At 41.9% G+C, this 10,693-nt stretch overlaps 1 protein-coding gene across 1 annotated transcript in view; it reads left to right on the forward strand.

Annotated features, from left to right (window-relative positions):
* glud1a (glutamate dehydrogenase 1a) overlaps positions 1-10,693 on the forward strand; it is a 75,574-nt gene that overhangs the window by 62,270 nt on the left and 2,611 nt on the right. Inside the window, exon 12 of the mRNA XM_084321793.1 lies at positions 2,098-2,160. Within this exon, the coding sequence (XP_084177919.1) occupies positions 2,098-2,160 (63 nt within the window). The remainder of the gene's footprint in view (positions 1-2,097; positions 2,161-10,693) is intronic.

Here is a 10,693-nt window from a genome sequence, read left to right on the forward strand (position 1 = left end):
AGGCCTCTTTGTTTACGGTTTGATCAATTTAAAAATAGACGGTAATAAAAGAACAAAATAGAGTAGACCGAGTAAAATAGTGCAATAGTGCAGTGCAATACAATATATTTTGTATTTTCCTATTTTTGTAGCCCTAGGATAGATTTAGCTGGAGGAGACGCCAAAATAGTCTGCAGAATAGTTGTGGGTCCCCATAGAGCATGATGGAAACCGCCACCGTAGAGGATTTATTTTGGGGAGCGATCTTCTGTAGGTTCCCTTAGATATTCTCAATATCCTGTGACCTGCTCACAGAGTGGAATTGGTCCCGTTAATCATTCCAGCCACTGCTGTGCATCGTGCAATATCCTGCTCAGTGTGTTTTTAATGGTGATGCACGAGAGCCCGGCTGACGACATGAGGAGGACCAGGTGAGGAGCTCCTCCCATTCATCAACTGAGGCCCCAGAGCTCATCTCACTCCTTTAACCCTTTCACTGCCACACGACCAAAGGTTAACCCTTTCACAACCACACTACAGAAGATTAACCCTTTCACTGCGCCAATGCAGAAGGTTAACCCTTTCACTGCTACACGACAAAGGTTAACCCTTTCACAACCACACTACATAAGGTTAACTCTTTCACTACCACACGACAGGCGGTTAACCGTGTTCTGTACCGGGAGAGTGTTTTATGATTTTTTTTTTTATATATCCACTTTTTCTAATTTGTTTCTGTTTTTCTCCCATCCCAATTTAGTCGTGCCAATTCCCCCTCCCCTGTCTTGATCGTTGCTCGCATGTGCCCCCCACTGGTCGGTCGTAGGGAGGGTTGAAGAATCTATCGCATGTCCCCTCCGGTACATGCGGAGTCAGCCAGCCACTTCTTTTCACCTGCCAGCGCGGACTCATTGGCGAGGTGTAATGTGTGGGAGGCTCACACCGGCATTTAGACCGGCATGTTTAGGATCCGCCCCCATGCCGCAGCTCGGCAGAGAAAACAAACTAACCCATTTCTAACGGGGTGCAACAATGCCGGAAGGCGTTAGAGGGCGGTATAACAGAACAGTATGCACAAGGTGCCCTTGCTGAATTATGAATGGCAATAGATAATAAAAGAAATACCGTGACAGAAACGTAGATCTACGTTTCCGGCACTCAGCGATCGGGGCGACAGAAGCGTAGGTCTACGTGAACGGCAATCAAAGTGTTAATGAAATTAAATGTTTTTGTATTCAAGTCGTTTTTGCGGGGCTACCGGGAGCTTGGTGCGTCTGACGAGCTTGTATGGAACGTGCACAAATTTAAATTGGCACTCAAGTGCAGCCATCAGTTCAGTGTTGCTATGTGTTGCTTTCTTTTGCTAGTATGGTCATGAAATTGGTATTATATTTTGCTCTAAGTTGTCTTAAAAATAGGTCTTAAAAGGTCTTTGAGAATTGAACTTGTTGAAACCCTGTCTTAGCTTTTTCCTTCTTCATGAGTCCTGATCAAATCCACGGCTATGATTTGTCTTCTGTTGCTGCCTTCACTGCAGAGAAACCAAATCTATTTTTTCCTATAAGAGATGGAGCATCTGAGTCAGACTCCACGCCCTCCAGAGGGGAAACAACAAGCCCAGTGAAATGTAACCAAGGAGGGAAACCTAACGAAACGCCTGTAGCTATAGTTAAAAACATGAAATATCAGCATGTCAAAGGATTATTGTAGCACCCTGTGTACCAGAGAACAAGGCATATTTATAAACAATATACTGTCAATATCTCCAGGTTAGACATCACAGGGGGGGTAGCATTTATGGCAGAAATTGTTTAGAACTAAAATGACGGTGTGGCAAGTTAGCTGTTTGCAAGCTAGCTGTTTGCAAGCTATGTGTTAGCAAGCTAGTTAACTAAGAAACCTGCAAACATAATACTGTAGGCTACAGCTTTCTGATGTATCTTTTAATGCTGACCATGACTTGCTGCACACATTGACATAGAGGCTATTGAGTGTCAGGGTTCCACAGCTTTCACATTCTAGCTGCTGATGCCTCACATCTTATTGTCTATAATTATCAACTTTTTGGACACATCGCGCATCACTAATTATCTCTCTTCTCTCCTTGTTCTGTCTCAGGGCGCCTCAGAGAAGGACCTTGTTCATTCAGGACTGGCCTACACCATGGAGCGTTCTGCCAGGGTGAGATACAACACGCACGCACATGCACACACAAACACACACACACGCATGCACGCACGCCAGAAGTGGCTTGAGAATGTTATCTATAATGTGTGTGTGTTGGTCATTTAACACCACAGTGCCGCATCTTATTACCAGTGCTGAGAGAATAAAGTCCTGAAAGGCTGGTTGTTTTCTGCAGCTCATTAAGCAGAGAGAACAGAGTATTGGCTTTGTGTCTCTGCCTCTATGTCTCTGCCTCTGCCTCTATGTCCCTAGGTGGCTTTATGCTGTGTCTCTGTCTCTCGCTCCTGTTTCCCTAGGTGGCTTTATGCTGTGTCTCTGTCTCTGGCTCTGTGTTCTAGGTCAGGGGTATCCAATTAGAATTCAAAGAGGTCCAGTCAGAGAAAATGTCCTCAAGCTAAGGCCTGGAACATCATAAGGTCTAATCACGCGTTATGATTCAGTGCCACATATATATATTGAAGTAGCCTAGTAGTCGTATCAACGTCTGTACGTAGTCGACGACTGACTGTCAAAATGAATAAATGAAGCACTAGTTTCTCATTTCAAGTAAAATAAAGGCTGCATTTAAAGAACAAAATACAGAGCTTTTGAAAAAAAATTATAGGCCACGATACACAGGCAGATAGTTTGAGGGAATACAGGTGGGCAACAGTATTGTTTTCATTTACCGTATTCACATGGTGGCCATTTTGCTCTTATGTCGCGCTCAGGTCGGGATTCCTCTCCACCCTGTTCCCCACTTTAGGCGGGAAAATAAATCACACCTTGTGCATGACATAAGAGCAAAATGGCCGCCGTGTGAATATGGACAGTTGCACTTTAGTTCTTTCTAGCACGTTACACACGCACACATACACACACACAAAAGCAGGTGTGGACCGACGTCTCAATCCTCTCTCACACACAAAGACATTAATAGTTAACACACACACACACACACTCCCCTGAAGGCTGTAACCAGACCAGGGTGTTGTTCCTGCCCTGATGCTCTGAGATGAGAGCAGGTTTCATGTCATTAACTGGCCTAATCACACCACACTACCAGCTACAGTACACTATACAGTCACACATGCATGCATGCAAACACACACACACACAACATGCACACACATACATGCATGCAAGCAGACACATACAGTACATACACATATAACACATTAAAAGTTATGCAACAACAAAACACCTACACACACACACACACACACAAGGAGGCATGCAAGCGCACACACATTCACATGTACTGTACCTAAGCCCAGAACAGAGTCCATGTGTCGTCCGCTGTATCACAAAGGATATACGGAACCTCCTTAGGGAACGTATTGCACTGTGAAAGAAGTCTTAGGGAACGTATTGTACTGTGTGAGAAATCTTAGGGAACGTGTTGCACTGTGTGAGAAGTATTAGGGAACGTTACACAGTGTGAGAAGTATTAGGGAACGTATTGCGCCATGTGAGAAGTCTTGGGGAACGTATTACACAGTGTGAGAAGTCTTAGGGAAGGTATTGCACCATGTGAGAAGTCTTGGGGAACGTATTACACAGTGTGAGAAGTCTTAGGGAAGGTATTGCACCATGTGAGAAGTCTTGGGGAACGTATTACACAGTGTGAGAAGTCTTAGGGAATGTATTGCACCATGTGAGAAGTATTGGGGAACGTATTACACAGTGTGAGAAGTCTTAGAGAACGTATTGCGCCATGTGAGAAGTCTTGGGGAACATATTACACAGTGTGAGAAGTCTTAGGGAATGTATTGCACCATGTGAGAAGTATTGGGGAACGTATTACACAGTGTGAGAAGTCTTAGAGAACGTATTCCACCATGTGAGAAGTCTTGGGGAACATATTGGGGAACGTGAGGGAACAGAAATGCATCATGAGAGATGTGTGATCGTCAGACGGTCGGTTTGAAAGTGCTGTATTGTAATTAACAGAGATGGTTATGTGTCCTAAAGCCACAAGGTGTTTTTAACTATCAATGTTCACATACATTCTTAAAGAGTTTCCCTCGTAGATATAATTATTTTTTTGTTATGTTCTTAACCCGTCATAAGTCATGATTACAGATAGGGATGCTCGATATTGGCTTTTTTACCTATACCGATATACCGATATTGTCCAACTCTTAATTTCCGATACCGATATCAACCGATGCCGATATATGCAGGGTTCCCCCCCCCCCCAAAAAACGGAATAATTTCAGGTAATTAACATTACATATCTCTTGTTGTGGAATTAACACATTATGCATACTTTTGACAATAAATTAAATCTGAATTTGTTCTTACTTGCTTGCCTGGTTAAATAAAGGTTATAGAAATGTAAAAGACAATCAAAAAATAATAATTTTTTTATTTAATTTTTTGAAAACCGATACCGATATTTTCCGATATCACATTTTAATGCCAATATCGGCCGATAATATCGGACATCCCTAATTACAGACATGGGCCCCATTCCCCGTACCTGGTTCAACTAAGTCGATCAAAAGTCCCATTAGCCAGCTTAAATTAACCAGATTATTGAAGTCAAGCTATCTCGGTTTCTCGAAGGCTGATTCGGTCTCGTTACTTCGAACCAGACTTCAGTAATCAGGATAATTGCGCGTGGCCGTTTTACCTGAAAAGGGGCAGTAGGCTTAATGGAATGAATAATCGAATGAGATCTTGCTAACGAAAATAATTATTTCAACTCTTTCAGAATAAGTAGATAAAAACAAGCCCAAAGAGTCTCTAATAGTCTAATTGATACAAATTAATAGATACTTATGAGGATATCTGTACTGTATGCGCTTAGGTATCTTATAAATACATGGTTCCCAAAGTTTTCAAGGCGTGACCCCCGAAATAACGGTGTCAGAGAGGCTTGGAGGCTATTAACAGTTTCACTATTAATCAGGTTTTAATCTGTTTCGGATAGGGATGTCCGATATTATCGGCCTAGGCCAATATCGGCCTACCGATATTGGCATTAAAAATTTTATATCGGAAATTATCGGTATCGGTTACATTTATTTAACCTTTATTTACCCAGGCAAGCAAGTAAGAACAAATACTTTTATTTATTGTCAAAAGTATGCATAATGTTGTGTTAATTCCACGACAAGAGATATGAAATGTTAATTGCCTGAAATTATTCAGGTTTTTTGGGGGGGAAACCCTGCATATATCGGTATAGGTTGATATCGGTATCGGAAATTAAGAGTTGAACAATATCGGTATATCGGATATCGGTAAAAAAGCCAATATCGAACATCCCTAGTTTCAGACATCATCCATACATGCATTGAATTGATTAACCTTTGGTTTATACCAGTCATGTTCATCACCCTCTTTTTCATAATCAGATAACAGTGCTTGAACAGATAAATGCATTTTCTCAAATTCATTCATCAAAACGTCAAAGGCTTGCAATTGCTCATTCACTTTTCTCAAGTCACGTCCACGTCATCAAGTCCGTCAAACAGCGCATCTCCTCAGACATTTTAATCCCAGTTACAATATCACAATAACGTGTGACAGTGATACAATTCAACAATCCACAGATTCAGATTCCTCCTAATTCACATCCACAATCCACGCGTAAAGACGCTTCAATTTATGCTTGAATGAAACACAATCCGGGTGCTCCGGTTAAGCAAATAGTTTCAAGTTTCTTTAATAGTTGTCATACAGAAGTACAGAATACTTTTGTACAAAATGCTTCTTACTGTTGCGCTCCAGAGACTGTGCAAGACAAGATAAGTATGAAATAAAAACATAGTAAAATTAGAAGTAAAAAAAAGAGGTCACAGTGTTCAGTTTAGACATATGTACAATGTTCGATGCAGAATAGACGTAGTTACCATACAATATACAATACTGTGCAGTGTACTAATATACAATACTATATAGTGCAAGGCAGAAATGGAGAAATGGGACGAGGTGCAATTTAGGTACAATTCACAGTAGGTGTACGAGTTGTAGTGCAAATCCTTTATCAATAAATATAAAGTGTAAGTGTGTTTGTGTGATCTAAAGTGTGGAGAGTGGGTGTTGCAGTGTGTTGTTTGTTTGAGTGAGTGTGTGCGTGTGGGTGTGTGTGCTGTGTGCATTTGATGGTTGTTGCATAGTGATTATTGTTCGTTTAGCGATTATTGTTCGTTTAGCAGCCTGATGGCCTGGGGATAGAAGCTTCTTCTGAGTCTTTCTGTGCTCGCCTTAAGACTCCGGTATCGCTTGCCTGACCGCAGCAGTTCAAAGAGGCAGTTGTTCGGGTGGCTCGAGTCCTTAATAATTCTCTTAGCCTTCCCCTTGCACCGCTTGATGTAAATGTTCTGGAGGGTGGGAAGCCCCCCTCCAATTGTGCGTTCGGCTGAACGTGTCACTCTTTGTAGTCTGCTACGGTCTTGTGCAGTGCTATTCCCAAACCAGGAGGTGATGTTGCCGGTCAGGATGCTCTCTATTGTACATGAGTAGAAGTTCCTAAGGATCTTCTGACTGACTTGGAACTTCCTTAGGCGCCTGAGGAAGTAGAGGCGTTGTCGTGCCTTCTTCACAACACTGTCAATGTGTGTGGTCCATGTCAAGTCCTCGGATATGTGGGCTCCGAGGTACTTGAAACTGTTCACTCTCTCAACCGGTGCCCCGTCGATGCTGAGGGGGCTGTAGTCCTTGACCCCCGACCTCCTGAAGTCCACAATCATCTCTTTTGTTTTGCTGACGTTCAGGGAGAGGCAGTTCTCCTGACACCACTGTGACAGGTTCTCTACCTCTTCCAGGTAGGCCCTTTCGTCGTTGGCAGAGATCAGGCCCACCACTACTGTGTCATCAGCAAATTTGATGATGGTGTTGTTGTTCCGCTGTGCTACGCAGTCATGTGTGTACAGGGAGTAGAGGAGGGGGCTCAGAACACAGCCCTGGGGGGCCCCTATGTTGAGCGTGATGGATGAGGAGGTGCAGTTGCCGGCTCTTACCACCTGGGGTCTGCCCGTCAGGAAGTCCACAGCCCCTTCCAGTGACATGTGGGGTCCCCCAGGGAAACATTTTGGGGCCTCAACTGTTTTTAATATATATCAATGATATGAAATCGGCATGCGATTGCAACCTGTTCCTGTTTGCTGACGACTCTGCACTACTGGTCTCTGACAGGGATAAGTCTAAAGTGGAAAGTGTCCTGAGCAGTGAAATGAAAAAGATCTGCTCTTGGCTCAGTGACAATAAATTGTCTCTACATCTGGGAAAAACAGAGGCCATACTCTTTGGGTCAAATGCCAACCTCTTTCATAAATAGGAACGCTCTGAGGACCCTAGCTGGAGCCCTCATACAATGTCACTTTGACTATGCTTGCACTTCATATCCAACATATCCAAGTTCCAACATATCCAAACAAATGAAGACAAAGCTCCAGACCTCCCAAAACAAACTAGTGAGACTCCTGCACAACCTTCACTTTAGGACTCACCTAACGCCAGCCCACTTTAGCAGTCTGGGTTGGCTTAGGGTTGAGGAAAGGGTACACCAGCTTAAAATGCTACTGGTTTTTAAAGTACTGAAAGAAACGGTCCCCAAGTACCTTGTAAATTATTTTACTAAAGTAGGAGATGTCCACAAACACGCCACAAAAGGAAGCCCCACGGACCTGGTCCCGCCAAGAGTCAGGACATGCATGGGGAAAGATGAATTATTTTACTCGGCTACTGTAATGTGGAATGCCCTGCCAACATTCATAAAACTCCTGAACTCCCCTCTCGGATTTAAATCCGCCCTAAAAACATGGCTCAGCAGCAACTCAAATTGGTCTTAATATGGTTTTTATCTCTTTTATCATAACTTGGTTTTTATCTCTTTTTATCATGAGTTGCTTTTAAGGGTTTGCAGATTTTTTATTCTCTCTTAACCTGTTCCACCCCAGGTGAAAATCTGCATAAAATGTATACCTAGGTAAATGGAATATTGCTCCACTTCTACAAGGGCTATTTGCATATTCTTGGTATCTAGGTACATCTATGGACCTCAGTGAATGTATTCTCAGTGTCAGAAATATTGTGTCTATTACTAGGCTTGCTTAAATTGTGATGAAACAAAGGAAAATATGAATTATGATTTTTCTTTTCATCTTTGACAGTGAATAACACCATGATAATAATGACCAGACTTAAAAAATGACCTCGTTCAGTACCCTCTTGAGATCATGTGTACAAAAGATCTAAGGAAATTAATAAAGGGAAGATGATAAAACCGAAGGTTCTGTATATACAGTACTGAATTCTCCCATCCGGACCAATGCAATTTGAAATATTATTATAGAATATAGAATAGCTTATACATTACCTTATTATAGCCAATTCGCACATTTATATATATATACATATAGTATCTTTAAAATGCCCGAGTTCAATTTGGATTTAGTATCACCAGGCATGCATAATAACAGATAATAATATCTACTGTAATCGACTGTACTTTTTTATTTTTCTCATAGTGCAACCATTTTGAAACTAATTTCAGGGGCGGCTAGGTGGTGTAGTGGGCAAGGCACTCGCCACCAATGTGGAGACGCTGGGTTCGCGTGTTCGAATCCAGCTCTCCACATTGTTTTCAGTTTGGCTGGTCGTCCGTACTAATACAATTGGCAGTATTAGAGGGTGGGAAACTGATGGGTGGGGATCGGGCGTTGTGGACAGCGACTCCTACAGGTCGGTTGGTGCGCCTGCGCAGTAGAATCAGGAAGTGTCGGGGGCAGCGTGAGCCTCCCACGCGTTACTCCTCGCCACTGAGAGATCGAGCTGCGCAGGTGAAAAGATGCGACTGCTGTTACCTCAAGTACCGGAGGGGACTTGTGCTATGTATGACTTAGTCCACATTGCAGCCGGCTTGTGGGAGGCAAGAAACAGCGTTCGTGACAGGGGAGGGTTGAATTGGATGATACGAAATCGGGATGGGAGAAAATATAGAAAATGGGAGAAAAAGTGGATAAAAAAAAAAGAAACTCATTTCAGATCTAGTTGTTCCTATATGCTAACAATAGGGAGGAGAAACTAACTGTGTTTCAATATTTGTCAAATCGTTACCTTTTGTGGCTTATTATCAAGAATAATAACAGTTATTTACATTATTCATAATTCAACTCTGAACTTTGAACCCCCATAGAACTTGAAGGGAAATGTAGTTTGGAAAAATGTCAACACTGATCGACAGCTCTGAGTGCCCTCGACAAAATGGCCGCAAAGAAACTACAATTTTTTTTTATTTATTTCCAAAATGGTCGCCAGCTCGGATTATACTGCTTCAAAACGAGAAGGTAAAACCATATTATGCCACTTATAACCTATTGCTAACCTATTGCCAACCTAACGTTTTACATTCTACATGCTTTTGTGACATGTTTGTGATGTTAATACTTGAAAACGGTTGATTTTAAAATTGCAAATGATTTTCATCATTCATAAAAATATGGATCTATGATCATAATGGCAAAAAGGGTCGGTACCGACCCTGAGGGGTGGAACAGGTAACATTACATCATACATTGACTGTATGAGTTTTCAGGTTAGGTGTTATTGTACTTATTTTTAGGGTGTCCTGTCCCGTGTACATGTCCATTCATGTTTTTGTGCCTTTATATGTTCCATGTATGGACCACAATGGAAACAAGCCTTGGCTTTATTGTGTTTTATCCATTTTTGACCAGCGTGTTGACAGTTATTTAAAAAAAAATTCAAATGTCTGTCCTACGATTGTGTCAAAATGAAGTATTCAATCAATCAATCAAATATAAAACAAATCAGAGCCAAACGCGCCGATAGGATCCAAGTTTCATTCATTAAAAATATCCCCGCGGGATTCACATTTGCAATGCTCCGTTATTAAAATAACCACAGTGTGTGTCGCGAGCGCCGTATAGCTATGACGTGCATTATTTAGGACAAAGTTAATCCATAGGCTGAATATGATTTATTATCAGCATTTTAGGTCTATTATTTTACATTTCAAAAGCCCCCTCTAGAAAAACGAGCACAAAAACATAATTCAGAATGGTATAATGGGATCTCTGAGGAAGGGAGCAGGCATTTCTTTGCGAGGGAGTGGCCAGTTTATCCAGCTAACTTAACTAAACCTGCGCTGGAGCAGGTTAAACATTTTCAATCTGTTGCCATAGTGATTTAGACAAACCTGCTTTGTGGAACCGAAAAGCCTGACTTATGTCAAGTTATCCTGAAGATTATCCGGCTAACTCAGTTAGCCACGTACGGGGAACAGGGCCCTGTTGCTTTAGTCCAGTGTTTACAAACGATACAAATTTAAACAAACCTTTTGCAACCACAGAATACAGCAATTAGAAAATTCAGGATTACTCGATGAAACTCTGGTCCTGGTATCCAGTATATCAAGTATCAAGAGCTCAAGTCAATCAACAAGAGAAAAAAGACATCAAAGACGAGACTGTTTTACCCTGTTTACGTTTTGGATCACAGATGTGAAATCTCGAATATTAATTAACGTTTGTTTTGTTCTCCCTCCCTTCCCTCCCCCTCTCTTTGTACATTT

This window comes from Notolepis coatsorum (genome assembly GCF_963971535.1).
Source record: "Notolepis coatsorum genome assembly, chromosome: 9".
Lineage (NCBI taxonomy): Eukaryota > Metazoa > Chordata > Actinopteri > Aulopiformes > Paralepididae > Notolepis > Notolepis coatsorum.